The sequence below is a fragment of the Rhinolophus ferrumequinum genome, chromosome 12 (assembly GCF_004115265.2).
Source record: "Rhinolophus ferrumequinum isolate MPI-CBG mRhiFer1 chromosome 12, mRhiFer1_v1.p, whole genome shotgun sequence".
Classification (NCBI taxonomy): Eukaryota; Metazoa; Chordata; class Mammalia; order Chiroptera; family Rhinolophidae; genus Rhinolophus; species Rhinolophus ferrumequinum.
The window spans coordinates 73802515-73828263 of record NC_046295.1 but is presented as its reverse complement, the minus strand read 5'-3'; the positions used below and the strand labels follow the sequence as shown (position 1 = coordinate 73828263).

The window sequence follows — 25749 nt, the reverse complement described above, 5'->3', positions numbered from 1 at the left end:
TAACATAATATAATAGTAACACATATATAATACATAGGACATATATGGTAGATAATCCCACACACATACACCCGATGTGATAGTAAGTGATAGTCTAGAGTGTTTAGGATCCACCATGAGAAGGGCACCTAACTTGCTGGTGGAGGACAGGAGGGTCGGAGAATTTTCACTGAGAAGTAGGACCTGCGCTGAGACGCCAGGGTAGAAGTGAAGATATCTCACCTTTTCTAGGGAACTTTGGTGAGTAGATCCCTACTGTTGGTTTTTATCAAGTGTGTAGTTATTTTCTCAAAGTGAAGTCCCCGGGCCAGCAGCATCAGTATCACCTGGGAACTCGATAGAAATGGAAATTCTTGGGTGCCACCCCAGCCCCACTGAAACAGAAACTGAATCAAGCCCCTCTGATGATTTTGATTCATGCCAAAATTTGATCATCTCTGCTGTGTAAGCACAATGACCAAGACCTATAGTCAGGGGTTGATTCCTGGACAAGGCAGATGCGGACATGTAAGATAAGCACAATGATTAAACCTATAGGTTTTTGAGTCAAGTCTGTGAGTTCGAATCTTGGCTTTTATATTTACCACACGTGTGATCGTGGGCCAGTGATGTCACCGTTCTTGGTCTTCTGGAGATGAACGGTACTTACCTTGTAGAGTTGTCAGGCTCGAATGACATGACACGGCATATGTTTCACACAGCGTAGGCATTCCATGAAGTCTTTTGGAGGAGACTTAACTAGAAGTTCCCTAAATGAATCTTCTTTGGGAATGTCGTCAGGGCATTTCCCAGTGGCGTTCAGTTCAGAAAGCGCCATGGAAGGCCCCCTGCTCTGTGCTCGGCCCTGGGCTCGAACAGTGTGCTACCTTGATTTTTGGGAAGAGCACAGATGGTAGGGAGACCTGGGTCCTGGTTTTGGAGCTGCTGTTTTTCTACTATGAAGACAAGTACTTTTTTCTACTGTGAAGACAAGAGAAGTAACAACAGTCTAGGAGAGTAAATGATTAGGTGCATAATCAGGTATTAATAATGGATAGTGCGACCCAAACAGTAAATGTGACAGAAGCTTGGAGGAGCTCGGTCAGCGTGGACTGAAGTAGTTGGGTAAGTCCCTGGAAGAGGCAGATGGGAACATTATAAGCTGTTGTGGGCCGTTTAAGTGGCATTTCCCAGGAGAATATTTCTTTATTTACAAAGTACTTTTTTTTTAAAATTATGAACCTTGTTTTTAAAAATGTGGAAAATTCGGGAAATAAGGGGAAAAAATTACTTATAGTTCCACAACTCAAAGGCTCATAGCTGTTACTCAAAAATAATAATTGCTGTCACAGTGTGATCAATCTTTATATTCTATTTTGAGTTAATGTTTCATAATGCAGTGGTTAGCATTTCCCATGTTATGGACACAACCTAATTTTAAGGGTGGTGTACATATTAGGTCATTTGACTTTATTAATGCTGCCCTTCCAAGTTTTGAAATGATGCTTGAGACAAACAAAAACAATTACTTATATTACCGATTATTTCCCGGGAATAGATCCTGAGAAGTAGAATTACTAGCGTGTGGGGTGTGGACATTCTTAGTGCTTTGGGACATATTGCCAACTTATTTGCTGGAAGGAATGGTTGAATTTTTGCTCCCTGTCCTCCTTCGTTCCCTCATTCATTCATTCATTCATGCACTGTTTACGTGCTGGCCCTATTCCAGGTTCTGGGGATACTATAGTAAAGAAGATAGGCAAAAATCCCCGCCACCATAAAGCATACATACTAGTAGGGGAAACAGATAATAAGAAAGCATGTAGTATGTTGGATGGTAAAATGTGTTAAGGAGAGAAAACACACAGGAAAAGAGAATGAGGAATAGTGGGATAGGAAATCAGAATTTTAAATACAGTGATTAGGGAGGACCACATGAGGAAAGCAACTTGTGAATCCACAGCACACGCCTTCTTCCTTGAAGAAGGACTGGCAAGGGCAGAGGCCCCGAAGTGGAAGCATGGCTTGCGTGTTTGAGGAACAGCAAGTAGACCAGTGTGGCTGGAGCAGAGGGAGGAGGGAGAGTGGTAGGCAGTGCGGTCAGAGAGCGGCTGGTGCAGGGAAGGTGCTGTGTAGGAGGACCTGGCTTCAGGTGAAAAGGACCACTCCAGCTGCTGTTTGGAGAACTGTGTTAAGCCTTCAGGAGTCTATCGTAGTCAGCCAGGTGGGCAGTAACGGTGCCTTAGCCAGAGTGGTAGTGGTGGAGATGGAGAGAAATGGTCCGCATTTGAATTTACTTTGAAGATTAGTTGACAGGAGTGGCTGACAGATTGGATCTGAAGTGTGAGAGAAATAGCAGGAGCTCAGTTTTGGACATGTTCAATTTGAGATGTCTGTTAGACATCCAAGTGGAGATGTTGAGTAGACAGATAAATTAGTCTGGAGTCGGGAGAGGTCTGAGCTGGAGAAATAAGTTTAAAGATGACAGTGCACATTTGTATTGGAAGTGATGAGACTGAAAGGGAGAGCAAAAGAGGACATAGAGAAAGAAAAGTGAAGAAGCCCAAGGACTGGACCCTGGGGCCTTTCAGTGGGCAGAGGTCAGTCAGCCAGGAGCCCAGGGAGGCAGGGGAGTGGGTGCTGTGGGAGCCACATGAAGAAAGAAAGTGGTCTGAGGCAGAAGGAGCCATCCAGTGTGTCACGTGGTGCTTATAGGTAAAATAACATGGGGAGTGAGCTTGATGGTTGAGGTTAGTGGTAAGAAGGTCATTGATGCATGAGTAGTTTCAGAAAAGTGGTGGGCGAAAGCTTGATTGGCCTGGGTTCAAGAGAGGATGGGAGGAGAGGAATTGGTGACAGTGGGTATAGATACTCTTTTGGAGACTGTAGCTTTAAAGAGAAGGAGAGAAATGGAGTGGTAGCTACAGGGGGTGGGCTTAAGCTTTTAAAAAAAATATTTGCAGAAATAACAGTGTGTCTGCCAGCTTACAGGAAAGATCCAGTAGAGAGGTAAAATGAATAAAACGGGAGAGCTGCTGGAGCAATGTGTGAGTTGGTGAGAGGGGCGGGGTCCTATTTCACAGGTAGAGGAGGGGCCCTGCAAAGGGCACAGACTGTTCTCTTAGTAATAGAAGGAACGCAGGGTCTACGGGCTCAGAGATAACAAGTGCACAGAAGTGGTGCAGAGGCTTGTGGGAATTCTGTTCTGATTGCTTGGTTTTCTCAGTAAAGGCACATGTAAGAGAACTCATGGCACCTGAGGATGGAGAAGGTTGGAGGTTTGAGGGGAGAGGAGAAAATATGAAATAGTCTCTGAGGAGAGCGAGAGAGTGAATGAATGAAGGCAAATGTGGTGTAACTATTAAGTTGTGTTAAAGCTCACTTACAGTGAATAATTCAAATTCAAAGCTACATTAATCAGTCTCATTGAGTGTTTTTCTCCAGCTACGGTCAAGTACAGGGGTGCAGGGGGATAGTTGGATTTAAAAGAATTGGGGTGTTACTGAGTGAGGGTGACAAACTCAGAGAGACACACAGGGACCATGGGAGTGAGTAGCTGAGATTGGGTAGAGGACAAGATCCTTGGCAGGGAGGAGGCTAAAGAGTCAAGAATTGAGGCATTTGGAAGGATCATATATGTGAATAGTAACATGGGTTAAGACTCTGGTGGGAGGAGTGAAAGAGTGAGTGGCAGGATGCCCAAGGTCCAAGGAAAGAGCAGTAACCCCGGGATTAGTAGATGACAGCAGAATCGGGAGAGGAGTGTAGTCTGGTGGCATGAGGTTCAGATCTGGGGTTTGGAAAATGAGGGAGAATGTTCTGGAAGTGGAACACGGAACGGACTATCTCCAGGCCAGTGGAAGGTGGCGAGGAAACATTCACCACTTAAGAGGGCTCCAGATGAAGCCCACATTTGGTAGCAATAAGAATGTAAAAACGGGAAGGGAATTTGGAGAGAGGAGGTTGAGAATAGACAGTTCTAGCTTTATAACAAAAAGAGCTTGAAACATGTTAAAAGTGGTTCAGGTCCTCAAAAACAAGTTAAACATAGAATTACCATATGATCCAGTAATTCCACTTCTGGATACATATTCAAAAGAAGTGAAAGCAGGGACTCAAACAAATATTTGTACACCCGCATTGATAGCAACATTATTCACAATAGCCAGAAGACAGATGAAACTCGAGTGTTCATAGATAGATGAACGGATAAACAAAAGTGGTACATACACACCATGGAAAATCATTCAGCCTTAAAAAGGAAGGAAATTCTGACCGTTGCTACGACATGAGTGAACCTTGACGACATTATGCTAAGTGAAATAAGCCAGTCCTTTGAAGAAAGGACAAAGATTGTGTGACTCCACTTACCCGAGGGACCCAGAGTAGACAGATTCATAGAGACAGAAAGTAGAATGGTGGTTGCCAGGGGCCGGGGGAGGAGGGACCAATGAGAGTTATTCAGTGGGTTCAGAGTTTAGGTTGGGGAAGAAGGAAAAGTTTTTGGAGATGGATGGTAGTAGTGCTTGTGAGATAATGTGAATGTACTTAATGTCGCTGATTTGTACACTTAAAAATGGTAACTTGATGTTCTGTATTCCCCCTGGCCACTCCGCGCTGCCTCCCCACCCACACACACACAAAGTGGAATCTCATTTTAAGATACAGGCACTGCTTCTCTAAGGGTACAGGTAAGGACTAGGCAGCAATGGCTTGTTTCCAGAGACAGAGAATTTTGGTATAGGTGTCTTCTGGTTGACAGGCAAAGTATGTTTCCCTTGCTGGGCTGTCAGCTTTATCTATGAGGTCTGACAATTAAGTTTGCGAACTCATACTAGAAAAAGTGCTACATACCTCATTGCTGAATATCACTACGGTCACCTTCGAAGTACTCCCCTTGGGAGGCTGTGCACCAACACCAGCGCCTAGACCACCCTTCAAAGCAATTTTGAAACTCTTTTTTCTGGAATGGCCATCAGAGCTGTCGTATTACCCTCGATGTTGTGAATGTCATCAAAATGTCTTCCTTTCAATATTTCCTTTATCTTCAGGTACAGAAAGAAGTCATTAGGGGCCTGATCAGGTGAGTAGGGAGGGTGTTCCAATACAGTTATTTGTTTACTGGCTAAAAACTCCCTCCCAGACAGTGCCGTGTGAGCTGGTGCATTGTCGTGATGCAAGAGCCATGAATTGTTGGCGAAAAGTTCAGGTCATTTTCGTCTTTTTCATGCAGCCTTTTCAGCACTTCCAAATAGTAAATTTGGTTAACTGTCCAGTTGGTACACATTCATAATGAATAATCCCTCTGATGTCAAAAAAGGTTAGCGAGGGCCGGCCCGGTGGCTCAGGCGGTTAGAGCTCCATTCTCTTGACTCCGAAGGCTGCCGGTTCGATTCCCACATGGGCCAGTGGGCTCTCAACCACAAGGTTGCTGGTTCAATTCCTTGAGTTCCGCAAGGGATGGTGGGCTCCGCCCTCTGCAACTAAAGATTGAACACGGCACCTTGAGCTGAGCTGCCTCCCGGATGGCTCAGTTGGTTGGAGCGGGGGCTCTCAACCACAAGGTTGCCGGTTGGATTCCTTGACTCCCGCAAGGGATGGTGGGCAGCGCCCCCTGCAACTAAAATTGAACACAGCACCTTGAGCTGAGCTGCAGCTGAGCTCCCGGATGGCTCAGTTGGTTGGAGCGTGTCCTCTCTCAATCACAAGGTTGCCGGTTTCGATTCCCGCAAGGGATGGTGGGCTGTGCCCCCTGCACTGGCAACCGCGACTGGACCTGGAGCTGAGCTGCGCCCTCCACAACTAAGACGGAAAGGACAAAAACTTGAAGCTGAATGGCACCACCCTCCACAACTAAGATTGAAGGGACAACAACTTGACTTGGAAAAGAGTCCAGGAAGTGCACACTGTTCCCCAATAAAGTCCTGTTCCCCTTCCCCAATAAAATCTTTAAAAAAAAAAAAAATTAACCACTTAGAAATAAATTTAAAAAAAAGAAAAAAAAGGTTAGCGACATTGTTGCAACAAGTTCGCGAACTTAATTGTCAGACTTCATGTACTGTATGCACTAGTTTGGGGTGCTTGCTGTGGCTTAGAGGTACCTGGAAACACATTTCCTTAAGTAGGAAAACATTTTTTCTGTGTTCTATTTGTTCCGTTCAGCAAATGATTTTCATAGATGATACAAGGATAACCTCTAGCCTTCACAATTATTCCACGTTTTTCCTATGAATTCCTCTTTTAAATACTGTATGTACTAGTTGAATCGAGTGCTAGTTACTTTGGAGTCATTTTATTTGTATCCTGAACTTGGCAAAGGAATTTAAATAGATAAATTGGGAAGCTCACATTCATAGTTGGCTAAAGCCTGTTGCATGACACCATGTTTTAGTTATTTGTCCAGTTGTAGTCTTATTGTTGAGTCACAAGAATGACGGGAAGACAGAGCCACAAGAGGACATAAATAAATAAAGCCAAAACAGAAAGCCCGTGTTGGGTTCTTGGGAGTCTGATGGATTTAGGCTGAATCCCAGCTCTGTTGCTTCACTCTAAATTCATTCTTAGTGAGCCTCGCTTTTCTTATTTATAAAATAGGGCTACTTCTACTTACCTGCCGAGTTGTTGTTATGATTAAATAAGATGATAAAATAAACCACCTGTGGCAATGACTAGTGTACCTAGGCATGCAGTACGTGGTAGGTAGCTGGTAGTAGTGTAATTATTAGTGCAAAGATGTTTAATGGGACTCTGTTTCAGAAATCCAGAATGCAAACTTAGAAAGCAAAGGAATTAGCAGAAAGGTCCAGCAATTTATACAAAGATTCACCTCAGGGTTTCTGTAAATCTGGGAGAGTCCCTAGTGCATTTTGATGTTTACAGATCATTAGCAAACAGATGCCAGGAGGCAAATAAACTGTAGCTTAAGGATTTTCGAACCACTGACGATGAAGAGAAAATCAGTTTCTGATAGAGTTATAACATTTCTAAGTAAGTAATGGTAGGCGATGCGAAAATTTTAATTGGGTTTATAAAAGTTTATTTCAGGAATACATGTATTTCCAATTTAAGGCACACCTATACATCTGTAACCATCTAATTTATAGTGCTTGCTTATTTCTCCACTGGGGTTAATAATATAACAATGACTAATATTTATTGTGTGCTTACTATATATATGCCAATGTGTCTTTAGGAAGCCTGCAGCATTCAAAAGCTTGTTTTCAGTTGGATGTTTTGAAATTGGCCTTTTATCCATTTGGAGAGACAGGGTATTTAATGAGTTTATTTTATTCTAATCTGCGTTTTTTATTATGCCAAAATACTTGTTGGATATTTAGAACAGATATTTTGTAGGAGACAGAGCTAAGTAAACCATGGGCCCTGGCCTGACATAATACCTACTCACTGTCCCCTGGACTCTTCAGAAGGGGCACGTGGCAGCATGAGATGAACCCCAGTCTAGTCCTGGACTCTCCACCTGGCTCTGCCACTTCTTCCCTGAAGCTCTTTTCTGTCCTGGCCAGGACGAGGCTCCATGCCCCTACTAATCCCCCACACAGCCCGTACCAAGCCCTGCGGTAATTGCTCGTGTAATTCTCCTGAGAGCAAAGACTGGTCTTATTCATCACCAGGCCAGTCACATCAGAGTGTTTGTGCCATGAGCAAATACCAATTTTCTAACTTTGGACAAGTGATAAATCCATTGCTTTCTTAATCTATGATAAAATTAATTTTGATAGTCCCAATATCATAGCTTCATCATGACGGTAAAATTAGAAATTTTACTGTGTTTCCCCGAAAATAAGACCTAGTCGGACAATTGGCTCTAATGTGTCTTTTGGAGCAAAAATTAATATAAGACTTGGTATGACATTGTATTGTATTATGTTATATTATATTATATTATTATTATATTTATTATATTATAAGACAAGTCTTATGTAAGACCGGGTCTTATATTAATTTTTGCTCCAAAAGATGCATTAGAGCTGATTGTCCAGCTAGGTCTTATTTTCGGGGAAACATGGTATATAAAATGCCTGTTTCAGTACCTGGCACATAGTGGGTACTCAGTGGTTGTATTTGAGTAAATAATTAAGTTAGCTCTTTTCACCAAATTTGACAGATGTGACATATCTATTTATGAAGACTATATGCAGTGATGGCACATTTGTAGTACATAAAGGTCACAGCTGTCATTTAAGTTAAATCTGAAGTAATTATTCACATTGGAATAAAAATTTGATGTTTATGATACTCATATAAAAAGATGAGGTAGAATGAATCCTAACTCATAGAGAAATTAAATGGAAGCCTGAGGTTATAACCATTAAAATAAAAAAAAAGACTGTCGATATTCATCTATCAATTTGATAGATTTTATGAATTAGTTTCAAACTTCGAACTAACTAAAAAAACTATAAATATTTAAATGATAATGAAAGTTGAAAACTTGATATTCAGTAGGAAAAAAGGTAAGAATATGTGAACATATTCTTCTGATATTTTTTTGCCTGCAGCATACCTTCTCTTTTTCATTTTAAAGCTCCCTTTGGAGTTTGACTAACGTTTGATTTTGGGGTTTACGTGGCATAAGTTTGGTTAAGGATCAGATTTATTATATTCCTTTTGTAGATGAAATCAGTTATGAAAAATATTTCCAACTATCATTAAGTAATGGCATTGGCTGGTCAAAATATCAGCATTCTCTAGAAAGAAAGATGAAACTCCCTAGATTTTACTGCGTAATGTCAATGGATTCATTATTTGTAGAACAGCTGATGCATTTAGGATTTGTTGATTCACTTAATTGGTAACTGTACTACATTCATATCACCAACAACTGCAAACAATAGGTCAGTGTCTGCTGTTTGTGCCTAGTCACCTCAAAGCAGGACATGTGTGAAAGGCAGAATATGTTAGTGTGAGGAGGACTCGGGCACATGAATGGTCCCATTGCTTGCCATACTGAGGTGGGTTGTGCTCTCCTTCCCCGAATGATGCTATTTGGGTTTTTATTATAGGTGTAGATGGTGAACTGCTCCTGTGTTATCAGGCTGGCTGCTGCGAAGTAGTTTTTGAATGTATTTTCAATGCCAGTGTTGCGTGAAAAGGCGAGAATAGAAAGAAGCATGGTTTAAAATTGGTGATGACTCAGAGTTTTTATGTCTTACAGTCTTCCTGTTTTAGAACAAAAAGTTAATACCTAGATTTTTTTTTAAAGTAGGAAATTCCATTTTGTACACTGAAACCGAATGTTCATTTAAAGAGCTTTGAAAATATTTTTTTGGATTAATGAATTACATACTACTTTGTAATTTCAAAATCTGCTACTTTGTAATTCCAAAATCTGCATTTTGGAATCAGTAAGTATCTTTTGAAACAGTGATTTTTAATTTAAAAACATTTTTAATGGAAAGACAACAAACCATTTTGTTTTAATGTCGAAAAGGAAAACGTTGCTTTTTTGCTATAAAAACATTTAAAACATTCCTTTCAAAACTAGATTATTTTTAATAAGTAAATTTTAGTTATCATAAATGGAATAATTTACTAGAGTAATTGTATTTAGTTAAAATGCTAAACTAATGATTCAGGTAGTTTATACAAAGTAAGCGAAGTTGGTTTTTTTATAGCTATAATAGGTTTAATAGGTAGTGTCCTTAAAGCTCTTTATTAGTTTAGTGCAGACCAGTTGCAATCATACTATAATTCTACATTATATGAAAAAAAATAACTTTTCCCCTTGAAGATTAAAAGAAAGTTTATTTCTGAGTGTGTTTGGGGGAAGATTGAGCTTGTCCTCAAAATGTACAACTCAGACTATGTTCTGAGAGCCTACATTTTTAGTGTATAAAATTTGACAATGCCATTAGGGAAAGAGCAGTGTAATGGACTGTTACTCGTTTGCAGCATATTCGCATCTTCTCATCTGGAAAATTAAATCTGGTTACAGTTTGGATTAACATTTACGGTTGTGGGGAGAGGAAGATAGTATCCTAAACTCCATGAAATCGAACAATGAGATTATATGGTTTATGGCTAATTTTAAAGTCTCGCTTTTAAAGGGAAGATTTTTATAATTGTAATTCAATATTTTGAATAATGTATTCAGTATTTTGTCTCTTATTGACTGAAATATTCTAGAAATAATGACTGGATAAATTGAGTAGGCATTAACTGTAATGTTTTCTGTCTGGATACCTAGCATGTTAAAAGTGAAAGCAGTATAGATTTCTGTGTTAACGGCCACATTTGTAGTTTCTTTAAATTTTTTTCTTAAAAAGCTCCAGTTATAGAAGATTGTAACATTTGGTTAGTACGCAGTTTTTATGCCTTTCACAGAAAACGAAGATAGTATATTTTTCAGTAATCAGTTAGTGTCATGCCTAGACCCTTCAAATGGAGTCATTGGAGTGACACAGAAAAACAGGAACATAATTTGGTGAGGGGTGTGTGTGTGTGTGTGTGTGTGTGTGTGTGTATGTACATACTAGTTACTGCTCTACAAATGAGCCCTCATACATAACCACAGTACTTTTATGAATTATTTTGCATTTCTGTTGTAAAAGATCTGTCTACCACGTTTTCTAGGAACTTTAAGCCTAAGGCAGAACTCAAGGTTTTGGAGCCTGTGTAAAATAATTTATAGCACCTTTCTAGTAAGTCTTGCCCAAACTCTTATTCTATTAATTAAACATCCTGTGGCAATCTGGTATATCTTAAAGATTTAAAAATATGTTACAGTAGGAGACTAGAAAACATGGACTGTAGAAGTGGAAGAAAATTAGTCTTTCTTTAAAAAAAAAAAAAAGTCAGACATATTTGTTCTGAGATCAAGTTTTTTTGCTGTGCAGACATAGCCTTTCAAGCGTGGTCATGTTCGGTGCCTAAATGAGATTGTGCTGTTGGGAGTCTACATTGTGAAATGTCTGTTTTAAATATGGAAATGTGGCCTCCAGTGGAGGTGTGTACATGTCTGTGTGGGGACAGCCTCTTGTGTGGCCATGTTGCTGGGAGGAGGTGTTGGCCCATCGCACTGACATAGTGTGTGAAGCCTTATTCCAGAGCCAGCTGCCTCTTCTCGGCTTATGTGGTTAAGAGATGTATGGACTCGACCATACCATACATCGTGTTGGCAAGATATTTTAAATGCGATTTTTTTTGTTGTTGTTGAAAAGTATTTTCCTAGGAGGTGATGAAATTGATTTTTAATTTTGTAATAATGTATTACTTAAATCTGGAGAAAGTTGCTGAGAGAGTAGGATAAGGAAGAGTTTGCTATATATCACTATATTATGGTCTTAATTTTCTGTCAGAGGGACAATTCTTAGAGGAAAATGCTTGACATACACCTATAACACTATTATTGCCTAAGCAGATTGTTGCTTTTTCCATGGTGGTTCTGTCATTTGCAGATTTTTGTGTTTCGAGTTAGCTGTTTGGCGACACTGTATTTGGCTGTGAGGGTATGAATATGAGCAGGTTAGCGATTATAGCATTGGAGGGTGGATAAAGAAATAGATACATAAATATTAGACTGATGCACAGTTTTCCCGTGTATGTTCTTTTCCATATAAAGATATAGAACGTTTTATAAAATGTTCCCAGACCATTTAAAACTCAAAGAAATGCAGCTGATGCAATGAAATACATAGAGTACTTGTAAAAAACATACAGACACGCAAGTGGATTGCTGCCAGACAGAAAATTTAAAGGCGGTTTGCTTAACTGCAGGGTGCTAGGTTTTGTCCATGTGCCATGCTGAAACTGTTAGTAAAGGCGGGTGTTGTGTTGCTTGAGAAAAGCAGATTGTATTTGGACCTTTTTAACTCAGATGTTTCCAATGTCGATATTTTGGTGATATTATGGCATAATGATCAACTCAATTGTGAAGAAAGATTTCAACCTACTGTGTAAAATAGACATTTTAAGAAAATTCAAATAAAATTTTTTCAGTGTTTGTGTTAATTTTTACAAAATGGCTGTCATAGTTTTATTAACTATCAGACTGGATCTCTGAGCTAATTGAATGGAACTTTATAGGTTGGGCTTTGGTTTTAAAAAGCATTGCCTTTTTAAAAAAAGAAATATTGCTTTAGAAGAGTGCTAAGGACCCATGCAGTTTTTTTTTTCCCCCCAAACCTCAGGGCCTTAAAGAAAGGAAATCAAAAGTTTTATGCTTAAATCATAGTAAATAGTAATTCATGTATTATCTTGGAACATGATTCTGTTACGATCTGCAACGTACACTCTAGGGTTAGTCCTAGGACAGCTGAAGGAATTTAGTTGGTGGTGTTTGTTATGTTGCTACCAGTAAGGCCGTGTTTAGAATAATATGGTTTGAATGACCCCCATCTTGGCATTCCATGAGTGTACTTACCTTCATATATTAAAATAGGTTGATTCTTCCTTTTATCCACGTGTCCTTCTCTTTTTTCAAATCTGTTATGTTGTATATGTGAATAAAATGCATTTTAAAGTGACAAGTTAATTATTTAGTTTCTTATTAATCTAGTTGGTTAAAGAGATTTAAAAACTTTCCTTCTCCCACCTATATCGAGAAACATTTTTAACTGAAGAATGTACCACAAATTTTGGTTTCTGACGTTCATCCCCTCAAAAACGGGTGATAAAAGATAAAGTCTTTGGTTTTATTCCATCTTTATTTCTATCAGTATTTTGTGGTTCCCAAGAAGCACAAATACTGCAAGAACGAGGACATGATATGAAAGATTTATACGAGAGTCGTTTCTGTCTGAAGTTTTCTGGTTGAAGAGTAAGCGTTAACTACATGACAATTGGAAGAAAAAGAATAAGCCTTAGATTATTTTGTGGTTTTCCCAACCTCCATTTTACTGTGTACCTCAGTGACTTAGAAGTCCTTTTTTTGGGGGTCTTGGAACCCAATTTAAATCCTAAAATACCATTTTTTTTCCCTGGACCAACTCATTTATGTATGTTTTAGGAATTATAGCCACTGCCCTCTTTTTAGGCTCCCCCTCACCCCCACCGCACCCCACAGCACACTTTTAGAGGTTTGTTGGGCATCTGGCTGCCCCTTTGCATCCTGCTGGCTGATTTTTCCCTGCAGATCAACCTAGTGCTTTCCATGCCACACCGTTAGCGCCCTCTGGCCTCCTGTCCCAAGAGGGCCAAATCCTTCCCAATTCAGCCCTCTGGCCAGAGACAAGGGACAGTACCCATGCTGGGCCAGCAGGGCAGCCCTGCACAGTACTGTGTCGGGGATTACACCAGCACTCTGCTTTTCACGGCCTAGGCACGTCCTTTGTCACTTCTTGTATTTGAAGATGAGGGTTAAAAACAAGAAATTGATCCCCAGTTTTTAAGTCAGTCAGAAGATACCTCAAGAGCTGAAAGAAATGGTCTCCAGAGCCTTTCTGCTGTTTTGCGTCACCCATTTTGGGAAGCTCTGCTTTTCGTGTGACCTTTTGTATATGCCTGTTTGTTATTAGCCTTGGGTTTTGAAAATAATGTTCATTGAAAACTGGCATTTCTAGGATTTAAATGGAGTATGTGACTAGGCCCTTAGTTGTCTCCCTTTTTGATTCTTTCCTGCAGCACAATGAACTGCGTTTTTGTTTTGTGATTTGAAGGGTTTTAGCTTTTACATGGATTGACTTTCGCAGAGGAGTAAGGCGGTGTTTCAAAAGATAGATATGAAAAGTTAGTAGCATATACTGTGATCTCTGTGAGAAGGGACCCTCAAATATTGTGCTTTTCCATAAGCCTTTTGCATTGTTACATAATTTCTCAAATAGGTATTATTCTGATCACTCTCCTTAATGTGTCTCAGAGGAACCAAATCTTTATTAGAAAAGATTGAATGTTTTCCGAATCGATAACAAATGGCGTGTAATAGCTTTTAATTAGTATACTTCTGTATTGACTTACAGACAATGGCATTGGATTATCTTGCAATTATGATTGAGGAGTCAGGTGACCCCTTTAGCAATTCCATTTTAAACGATGGTCATGCAAGGTATTTTCACCTGTGTATTTTTTTGTTTGTTTGTTTCTCAGCAAGTGTAATTATGTTAGAGCATATCTCACATCACGATATGTCATTTTCACTGGTAAGCTAAAAGTGTACTTGTGTGGTTCTGTTTTGAAGAAGACTTTACCTAGTTTTATCTGTATTTTCAGGAGCCATAAATATTTTGGGAAGGGCATATTTTATTTTTAAAAGCAAGGAGTTTTGCATTTGTTCCTGGAAAGAATTCTCTCACCCTCACTGGCAGGCCCCCCCGCCCCCCATCTGAAACTGGTGTTTAAGGCGGTTTATCAAGCTTACATCTGTGACTGTGAAAAGGAGGCTTCTTCTGATTAGACAAGAAAAGTCAAGCAGGTTTAAGACTCATTTTCTCTGGGAAAATATATTGAGGGCAATCTGCAGCTGGCAAGATTTTTGCATTAGGTAATAGTCTAAAGTTAACAGTAGCATCAGGTCTTTAAAATTTTTCTTTTCTGTGTTTCTGGAGGAGGGTAACGGGAGTGCCTGGTGGAGTCCTTCCTCGTGCTCATCAACATAGCAGCCTCAGCTGCCCCCCTTGGATCCCCTGCCAGGGCTGCTATCATCTTCTGATCAAATATTAATGTGTGATCCTCTGCTTGCTCACTAATCCAAAGCCAATTAATATTATCTGTCAATTATTTACAGATCCTGAGGTGCAGAGGCAGTTCCCGGAGGACTACGGTGACCAGGTTCGGAATGCGTAATTAATTTTTTACATGGCAAAATTTATTTCACAGTTGTTCAACATTATCACTGTCCTTCTCTCACTGAAAGAGATAAATGAATTTTCAGAAGGCAGGAGAAACGGTAATTAGGAACCCAAGACAAAAAATAAAACATGTTGAAGTAGAACTGAAAAGATTGGTGCTAGATTTGGGGTGTTACCTTCAGGGCAAAAACGCACAGAAAGCAAGGAAGACAATCTATCACAAAGTTCACTTTTTACTTTGGGGTGTGCTCCAGTCTGCCGTTCATTAGGAAATCCGTTTCTGGATCGCCTGTGAACTCTTTGTTTATAATGCTATTCAAGTGTCAAGAGTCAGTGTAACAAAAAGGGGGAAGAGAGACGTTTATAACATCTCCTGAAAATTGAAATAGATTAGGAAACTGTGTTACGGGAGTACTCAAAGGAGAAGATACACGTGCAGGAAGGGTCTTCAGGGTGAACGTAGTTGTAACGACGGTAGGGAAAGTTAAGATTGGCCAGTGAGTGCGGCCATCTTGAATTTCCTGTATTCTGCAAGCATGGAACGGCGTGGAAGGAGCTATTTTAACCATAAACTACTATTGAAGTGCCGGTGCCGCTCTACTCTTGATAATTAGACCTAGGTTATATATGCTGGATTCTAGTTTCTAAAGAAACGTTAGAGATGTTTTGAAGCTTTTTTGGGCACCTTACATTTTTAGTTCAGATATGCAGTTTGGTATGCTTTTTAATAAAAGCATCCTTGTTTACATTGAGTAAAACAAGTTCATAAAACCTTTCACATGTGGAATATAGTACACAATAAAAATGTTTCTGAAGTACATCCACTTAGTTTTGCCTGTTAAAAAGTCCTTGAATGAGGATAAATACAATGGAATAGAAATACCGTGTTTCCCCGAAAATAAGACCTAGTTGGGCAATCATCTCTAAGGCGTCTTTTGGAGCAAAAATTAATATAAGACCCGGTCTTATTTTACTATAATAAAAGACCAGGTATGATATGATATGATATGATACGATACGATACGATACGGTATAATACCAGGTATAATATAATACTGGGTCTTATATTAATTTTTGCTCTAAAAGACGCAGTAGAGAAGATTGTCCAGCTAGGTCTTATTTTTGGGGAAATACAGTATCCAGTACAGTAGTAGTAACACCTTTGCAGTGTGGCCTGTTGTATAGAGGGCAAGGTAGCTGATACATCTTTATGAGTACAGGTGACATATTGTGACCAGGAGTATCACTGGATAATCAGTATAATGAGATGCTTTGTGATGAGATTTTATTGTCCAAGAATCCAAGAGAACTGGTATGATTTGCTTTATGTGTGATCTCAAGACTTAAATGAGATTTCAAAAAATATTAATCTTCTCACTCTATCCCTTATTTCATCTTCCAACTGTAGAGTTGAATTTTCATCTTGTCTTAAATTGCCGTGGGATTGAGCCCACTGGATTTAAACTACACAATGCAAAGATTATAGGACCTTTATATTAATGATTTTTCCTCCTTAAACAATGTCTAAAGGGTGGAAAATATGATTTTGAATAGACTTGAGGCCATAGCTCTTAGGAAAATCATTATTCTAAAATTTTGTGTCTAAGTAAGTTACCTGTGTGGTGCCATGATCCCAATTACCCAGTGAGAGAAAATTTCGTAGGAGAAAAAAATAACATGGATCTATTCCTTTAAACATACTTTCTTACTACAGCTGTAAACTTTTGAGCAACACGATTTTTTCTGGTATAACTTTTAAAAATCACATGAATACTATGTTTATGACAAAAATATTAGGAAATATAGATAACTCAAAAATAAATAAAAAGAATGAAAATAAAGAATATACAAGCCATCTGTAATTTAGCTACTCAGAGATGAGATAACCACTATGACAATTTGGTGTTTATTTTCCCATGTTTATTTCACTAAGTATATGTATATGTTTGTGTGTTTGAGGAGAGTACATGTGTATATATGTAGGTACTATATATACATATGTGTATATATGTAGGTACTATATATACATATGTATATATAGTGTATTTGTGTATGTATAGAGAAATGTGGACTATTATTAATTCTGTCATTGCATATAGAGCCCAGTTTACAGATTAGATATTGTTATGTTATGAACTTGGTTCTCTTTACTTTGGTTAATGGATGACCTTACAAGTGTTTCTTATATTGAAGTTGGAAGTATTTAAAATTATATTAGGTTGGTGCAAAAGTAATTGCAGTTTTTGCGTTATTTTGAATGTTTTAAACCGCAGTTACTTTTGCACCAACCTAATAGTAAGAGCCTAAAAACTAATGACAGCTTTCAGCCAATTTAAAGGGCTCGTTGGATAGGTATTTGTTTTCTTTGTTTGGATCAGTGACACAACTTTGAAATTTGGTGGACAATACTCATGGGCTAGTTCTAGACTTAAGAGAGTATGTACATCACTGCCTTACTTAGCATCTCTTCCAAGTTGACTCAACGCGAGGCTTCCTTTCTTTCCCACATGTAACTTAAGAATGAAAGATGAATGACAGATCTACTTTGTTTTTGATGAAGTGACCTCCAAATTCCCAGAAATTTATTCGAGAGTTGATTTACTGGTAGCTGAAATGAGACCTGTATATTTCTTATTTACCTTTTTTATCCTTTGGGTTCTGATCTTTTATGTTTTCTCTTCTTAGCATTTGTTGGATTAAACCAAATTCTTTCCCCTCGGTGTACTATTATAAAGAAATTCTTAGAAATATTTTTATTACATACAAACCTTAAATGCTGAATATGCACTTAATCTAAACAACATTTCTAGTATTAAACATTTATGATGTAATCCATGAGGAATATTTGAGATAATTCACCACAAAGTATAGTGCTTATTACTACACATGCACACACAGATTCTCCTCCACTCCAGCTTTCTTCCTCATTCGCCTAAACTACCAGTGCTTGTTTTTTACATTTGTGTATTTCCCATGTACCAGCACACTTGATCAGAGACGCTTGCTGCTGCTAGATGTTTTATTCTGTGTGTTCTTTGTACCTTACAGTAAAAGAATCTGTCACAAATTATTGTGGCTCACTGCTTTAGAAACTGAGAAAAAAGGGAGGTTAGATTGACATCTGTGACTGAATAATGATGACCAGCCTTTTGGCTCTCCTTGAGCCACAAAGCTAGCACTGCCTTTAGAGTGGAAAAAGAAGTAAGAAGAAAGGGGAGGGATAAAAGAGAGTTACAAATCTGTGGTCCCGGAGATGTATTACTGTTGGGCCAGTTGTCTGCATGGTATGATAATCCATTTTGATCTTTTCTGTCTTAATTGTCTGCTAAAGACAAATGGGCAGTAAAAGTTCATCAGTTTCATCTTTTTGCTTCTCGTTTAGAAGCAGAATAAATGATCCATCACTACAGAAGTAGCCTTTCTTTCTGACACGGAAGTAATGCAGACCCAACACGTTTTATTAAAATGTTTTCCCCTCATTATTTCAGTCCTCTCAGCTCTGATAGATCTTACTGTTTCATAAAAAATGTAATCTGAAATGTAAATAAGGGTCTTGATACAGAAGGAAGAAGTAATGAGCAGCCTGAGCCACATTTTAGGACTCTTGATTGTAATTACTGACAAAGTGATTTCTCTGTGCCCCATTTTTTTTTTCTTCCTTAAGTTGTCTGTGACACCCTCAGACCACAATGACATGTATGGCTTAAAACCATTAAATCACTGTAGCACTCAATATTTCATTTAAAATCTGGTAAGCCTGCTATCTTTAAACCTGGAAGTACAGGCTTTGTTAATTCCAGAATGACATGCCTTTATTTTTTATAAAAGAAAAACAAACAACAAAAAAGACAGAAAGCAAGATCTTTTCAGAGTTCACATTATTTGTTCATCTACTTTTGTTTAATGCTTAGCTTGTTTAAATACTAAAACACCAACATTGGTAGGATCCTGACTTGAAAAGGATCCTGCTTTTAAAAACAATCTAACAACTTACTTAGGAAATTAAAAAAAATTTTTGTCTCTCATAAGCATAATATGAAGTAATCTAAATTTTTTTTAGGGTTAAGATCACTAAATTACAGGTGCAATTTTCAAGTCACTTTGGTTTGGGTAGTTTAAACCAGATTCTTTTCAATTTCTTATTATAGCTATAGATAATGTGGCTTTTAATACAGCCTGTCCAATAGAAAATTTTTGCTAAAGAAGAACAGAATCACAATATTAACATATTTCCTTAATTTCTAGAAATGGCTTCTCAAAGATATCAACATGTCAATATAACGTTAAATTAAAAAAAAGAATATCTTTCCCTGCTGGAAATAGCCTTTTAATTAATTAAGTGGATTTATAATTATTCTATTATGTTTACTGTATTCATTCATAATTACAGAAATAATTGGTAAAACTTTACTCATTGTGATTAGTGCAGTTTTAATGAATACTAATTGAATTAAGGGAGAAAAGGATAGTTAAATTAACATGTTAGCAAATAATGGTCACCACTGTCATCAAAATCCCATCTTTGGCTTCAAAACATTATACCATTTTTTCAGATTAAGAAAAATGAGCTTTTAGTAATTACACCATGTATATGGAATAATTTGGAATAGAAAGCTATAGTAACTTATCAGAGAGATTTCCATAAATAGCCTTCTAATGTGTCAAGTATAATAGGCATTACACATACCATTTTAAAATGTATTAGTTATAATACGATTACTTATACTAAATCATGTAGAATTAATAATTTGTTCTCACTGTTCCACATTTTATAGCTTGTTTGTTCTAAGAGTGGCCAATAGAGTTCAGTGTGCTAGAAGTTGCTTTTCCAGTGCGCTCATCTATATTTTGATGAAATATAGTGAGTGTCTCAGAGCTCTTTAAGTAGAGGTTGGAGCACACTTACCCACCCCTGTGTATGTAGATCGCTCTTTAGAGTTGCAGGTAATTTTTCTTTCCACTGGCACTGAAACAGAGGTTATAATGAAACCAACAATCTTGATGCATTTACAGAAACTATAAAAATTTTATGGAAATCTTTATATAGAAACGAACAGTGTTTCTTGTAGAAGCTCTATAAGCAATGTAGAAACATGGTACATTGGGAAAAATAAAAAGGTGCCCTTTCTTTTATGGTTTTATATGGTCTATGTGATTTTAAAATTTCACTATAGGTAGTTAAGCAAATTATAAAAACACATCACCTATATACTAAAAAGGAATAAAAATATGTTGCATAACTTAGGCTAATTGTGATGGAAATTGGCATTTCTGAGTTGCATGCAATTGCTTAAATACGGAGTTTTCTTCTGTTCATGCTTCAGATATGCTCTAAAGAAAACATTTCTTAAGTTCACAGTTATTCACAGTATAACCTATGTAAATAGATTGGAAGATTCTGATTAGGAAGACAACAGATAATATTTACTAAAGACTTGCTACTTGTATGTTGGTGATTGCCTTATTCTTTTGGAGAGCTCCTGTATCTGAAAACTTCCATGTTATTTTCTTCCAAATATTCATAAGTCAGAGAGTCAACATTTCTATTTAAAACTTGTTCATGCCCTGATTCATTGAAAGAATCCTATCTAATAAGAAAATGCCAGATAAAATACACACAGATCCTAAATTTTTTGTTACTATGAAAGGAAGCTTTATTGTACCTACATTGTATAATATGGCACACATGTATTGTATTTATACAAAATGTAAAACAAATGATAGAATTTGATTTTCCCTGTTATTATTAGGCAGAGAAACTTAAGCAGCAGAGTACCTGGTCTGTGTAAAATGTGACATTGATTCCCTAAAGATGCCGCCAGTCTTTCTACAGGGACTTGTCTAAGCCATAGTATCTTCAAGTTGGAATTGAAATTTAGGTTTGTGGTCCTTTGGGCCTTGCATTCAACCCAGCTCACAAAGGATGGAATCAGACCTGGTGTATCCCATTTCTCTTGGAAACTTTTCAGCTGTCTCTCCCCCGCCCCCCTACCATTCTTCTCTAAAGTGGATGCTGTCACGCTTCCAACCTACTCATACAGTCTGTTCTGATTTGATCCACTTTAAATGGTGAGGTCAAGTTTGGTCCCGGAAACTTTTTATGACACCATATACATGGAACAGAATTTGTCAGTTCATTTGAATCTCATCCAAAGGATTTACTTATGTAAGGGTCAAACGATCACACTTTAAAATGGCTCCACAACCTGGCCTTAAAAATACTAACTTATCAACGGCTGCATTTGCCTTAATTTTTCCCCCCTCACGTCTGTTTTTGGGGGCCGAAACTGTCTGGGAGAGTAGATTTGATTTTGTGCGTTGAGTGAGAGATTGGATGAGTGAAGTTAGTGTCTGTGGCATATGAGCCAGACACTGTACCAGGGCAAGAGGAGGAGAGAAGTGGGTTCCATCTTTCCCTGAAGGACCTGCTGTCCAGTAGGCTACAAAGGTAATGCATGTCCATGGGGTCTAGATGGTTGGTAGAGCAATGGCAGGGCCAGAAAATGGGGGTGTTTCTGAGAACTAGGACCTTTAGGTAGTGATGCCACCATGTAATCACAAGCGTGCAATTTCTCAGTGTTTGTGTTGTGAAGCCATAGAAGTTAGTCAAGTTAACACGAGTGGCACGGAGAAACCTAAGTGAAAGTCTTGGAGCTGCCCTTAAAAGAAGATTCCTTTTAGGTTTGTTTTAAATGTGTGCTTTTCTAAGAGTCACTGTTGAGTCATGGATTTTTTTTGACCTCTTGCTCAAAAAGTCAGCTTCCATATTTCTTAGTAATTTAGCAGTCTGGGATTGTAGGTAGAAATAGAATTTTCTCATCCTCAAATGTAAACTCATTCTCTTCAGACCTAAAACCTGGGAGGTGATTGTTTAGCATAATAGCAACAAAGCACCCTGCTGAGTCAGCTTTCTTCAAGTAGGGCCGTTTCCATGATTGTTGCCAAATGTAGCCATTATGATGGACCCCATTACAGATTTCTGAAAATATTTCATCGATAAATTAAAGATGTATAATGCATCTCAGATTAAACATCTACTTCTTTGTATATGTTTAAAAGTGTCCTGTTCTTCATTGGCCTGTTTAAATGTTTTTCAAGTTGTAGACTCATGGATGGGTAAAAAATAATCCTAAAAAATAATCTGTCACATGTTGCCTCTTATTTGCCCGTTGCTGTTACAAGTCAAATTTATCAGTTTATACAGATGTCAGGTTGCTGCTTTTTGAAATGTTTGCTGGAAAAAAACAAAACCAAACCCATTTTGTATGTAAGAGGTCCTGCCATATCTACAGATGGTGCCAAAAAATGTATACACATTTTAAGAAAGGAAAATTGTATTAAAATTGTAATACTCAATATATACCAATAACAGAAGATGAACACAAGTCACATTTGACTTCTGCAGTTACAAGAGGTGCTCAAAGTGGTCACCATCAGCGTCCAGACACTTCTGATTATGGCGAACTACTGCTTGAACAATGTTGACCGAAGTGTCCACTTGTATACATTTTTTGGGCACCCCCAGTATACCCTGAGTCCCCCTCCCAATTCCAGAAAAGGGTGAATTTAAGAATGGGGTGGGGTTGGACTGGCTTCTTATTGAAACTATATTTCCAAACAACAAACATTTAGCCAAACTCAATTGAAAAATTGATACATTTTCTTATTTAAGGCTCTTTTAAGTTGAAGATTCCTTCCTAATTTGTTCACTCCCCAGTAATTGTAGTTATATGGAAGGAATGCATTAAAAAGACAAATTCTTTTTTAGCTATTCTTTCTGAAAGCACACCAAGCTATGTAGTTACCGTGTTTCCCCGGAAATAAGACCTAGCCAGACCATCAGCTCTAATGCATCTTTTGGAGCAAAAATTAATATAAGACTCAGTCTTTAATATAATATAATATAATATAATATAATATAATATAATATAATATAATACCGGGTCTTATATTAATTTTTGCTTCAAAACACACATTAGAGCTGATGGTCCGGCTAGGTCTTATTTTGGGGGAAACACGGTATGTTGTGCTACTAGTACTTGCTAGAATCTGACTCCAAGAAAAGGTAATCATGCAGTCCTTACTTACACATTCTTATTAGAAGTGTTCTCCTGGTTTTAGTGTGGCTCCACAAAAGCCCCACTAAATTTTAGACATCTGTGAATCCTATTGGATGGTCTTGTTTCTGGTATGTTACCCAGTGATTATAACTAAGTAGACCGTGGCTGCTTTTGAGAGCTGTAGTCTGAGTCTTAGCTTTAGCCTCACGGAACCAGTCTCTGTTGCTTGCTGGGGCTCACCTACCAGTCTGCAGTCATTAAGTCCTGTTATTGTTCCTCCTAAATTGCTCCCTAGTCTGTCCAGTTCTGCTGTTCCCTCTGCATTCACACGTCAGCTTCTCCCCTGTGGACTCTTCCTAATGGCCTGCAACCCAGTGACCTTTTCATGACTATCCTCCCTAAGGTGGCCAGAGATGTCTTTCTAAAACCTAAGTCAAATCATGTCATCAACCATTGCTCTTTAGTCAAAACTCTTGATGGTTCCCTGGTCCCTTCAAGATCTACCCCAAATTTCTTGGATTTAAGGCCCACCACAATCTGACCTTGACCCAACTTGCAGCCTGGTTTCCTACCACTTCCCTTTATAGTCAGACATAGAACACCTCCCCATTTCCCAGCATGGTTTGCTCTTTCCCACCTCTGTATTTTGTCCATGTTGTCTTTATGGTTGAAATGCCGCCCCCCCCCCCCCCCCAGTATACTTTGGTTCAGTTCAACATTCAGTGCCCTGCTTGTGTCACTTCCTCTGTGAAACTTGCCCTGACTGAATTAGTCACTCTGTCCTCAGCACTTGGAGAGCACTTGGAACCTTGACTCATTACATTATATTGTTTATTTGTCCGTCTGTCAATCTATGAACTCTTCACATACAGGAATGAGTGTAGTGAGTGTTAGGGGCTCTAGCGGCCAGGATAAACAAGGGGCCAGTGAATAATTGTGAATATGAAGTATGTAATACACAGTCGTGATGCTGAAGGAGTTCAGATTCCAGAAAGGAGCGTGCAGAGGCATCACAGTGGTGACTAAGAGCACGGGCTTTGGAGCCAGACGGCTTGGGTTTGAATCCAAGCTCTGTCATTTACTGGGTTTACCTCTTTGAGATTTCATTCTTCACCCATGTACTGGAGATCATCATAGTAAAGTCTTCGTAGGATTATTGTGAAGGATACGTGATTTGAAATGTGCCGGGTGCTCTATACCTGACATCTAATAACCAATAATTATGTAGTGCCTACTGTTTTGAGGGGTAGATTTAAGTGGCAGGGTCACCTGGTTTTGGTGCTTTTGTTTTGTCAGGTATTAGGGTTGTGTGTGATTTCTTTTACCTCTAGAATTTCAGACTGATATTACGAAGAATTCTGGAAACCTTTCCCTTCTAAGCCTGTAGTATTCCAGAGCAAAATTTAGAGAAGTCGCAAAGGTAAGAGGGAGTACTTTGTCAAGCAAAGGTGAAGAAAGAATCAGAAATAGTTCCTGAGTATTTATGTTCTAAAATGTATGGAAAATATGAAACTCTTTAAATGGTGATGAAGAGGGGGTTTCAAATAACAAATTATTTTTAATTTATTTCAGTTGTGAAGTCTGTATATTGAGACTTTCCATATTCAAAACCTCAGAAATTTAGTCATGGGTCCCACTGTCCTTGTAAATTAGCCCTTTTAGTTGCATATAGTACTTTGCATTATTATGTTAGCTTTCATTTTAAAAATGCTTATATGCAATAGAGTTAAGATTCCTCTGACTATCCTAATTTGAAACTGTCTAACTTTGGTCAGTTTCAGATTTCAGATGTGATATAACACAAGTCCAGACTGTGGACTAGTGTGTGTGTGTGTGTGTGTGTGTGTGTGTGTAGAGCAGGTGGGGGATGGTGGGTAGAAATGAAAGGTATTTATAAAAGAATTAAGGTTGTCTTTTAAAGAAAATTGAGCTTTATCAAAGATGGCTCACTTATATATCAACCTTGTGAAATATGTAATGTAGTATTGTTTCACGTTGCTCTTATCCCTAGAATATTCCTACCTATTCTGCTTGTCTAGTAAATACTGACTCATCTCTCAGAAGTGAGCTCAACTTTCACCACCTCTGAGGAGTCTTTCACACCCCCTGGGTAGACCTGACAGTACCTTTCTTTTCCCATGATCATACTTCTTCCAGAAAACCTAAAACACTTTATTGCACATACTTATTTATGTATCCTCTTCCTCCCCCAGGCTGTAAGTCAGGGATTCTTTTCTGCTTCGTGTCCACATTTCTAGGAACTGGTACTGTACCTGGATATTTGTAGGCTAAACATTTGATACGTAATAATAAATGACTGAGTACCGTGTTTCCCCGAAAATAAGACCTAGCCAGACCATCAGCTCTAATGTGTCTTTTGGAGCAAAAATTAATATAAGACCCGGTCTTATTATAACATAAGACCGGGTCTTAATATAATATAATAATATAATATAATACTTGGTCTTATTTTATTATAATATAAGACCGGGTCTAATATAGTATAATATAATACCCGGTCTTATATTAATTTTTGCTCCAAAAGATGCATTAGAGCTGATGGTCTCTGGCTAGGTCTTATTTTCGGGGAAACACGATAGTATTCATACTGTGGTCTTGGGCTCATAATTTGAATGAGGTAGGACAGACTAAAACATACATTTATTAAATCCCATCTTATCCAAATGGGATTTAACCAGAGGCATAACCAGAGGCATTTATGATTCTTGTATTTACATGTATTTCAAACATGATTCTTGTATTTACATGTATTTCAAACACGATGCCTCTTTAAGCATTATTTAGTTTTAGAAGTGTAAACTGTAAATTGTTGAAATCATTATTTTTATCAGAGAAGTCTTCTAACCAGCCAGATTCTGGAGATCTAAACTCCTGGTAAATTGAGAAATATTTCTGAATTTTTAAAATGTATCTGTTATAGTAAACAGACTTAATGGCAGCTAAAG

The 25749-nt window shown here is 38.2% G+C and overlaps 1 protein-coding gene across 7 annotated transcripts in view; it reads left to right on the top strand.

Annotated features, from left to right (window-relative positions):
* The window catches only part of DENND1A (DENN domain containing 1A), a 468543-nt gene that overhangs the window by 94002 nt on the left and 348792 nt on the right, over positions 1-25749 (top strand). For all 7 annotated transcript variants that reach the window (XM_033123052.1, XM_033123054.1, XM_033123055.1 and 4 more), the window contains one exon: positions 14660-14703. In XM_033123052.1, the coding sequence (XP_032978943.1) occupies positions 14660-14703 (44 nt within the window). The remainder of the gene's footprint in view (positions 1-14659; positions 14704-25749) is intronic.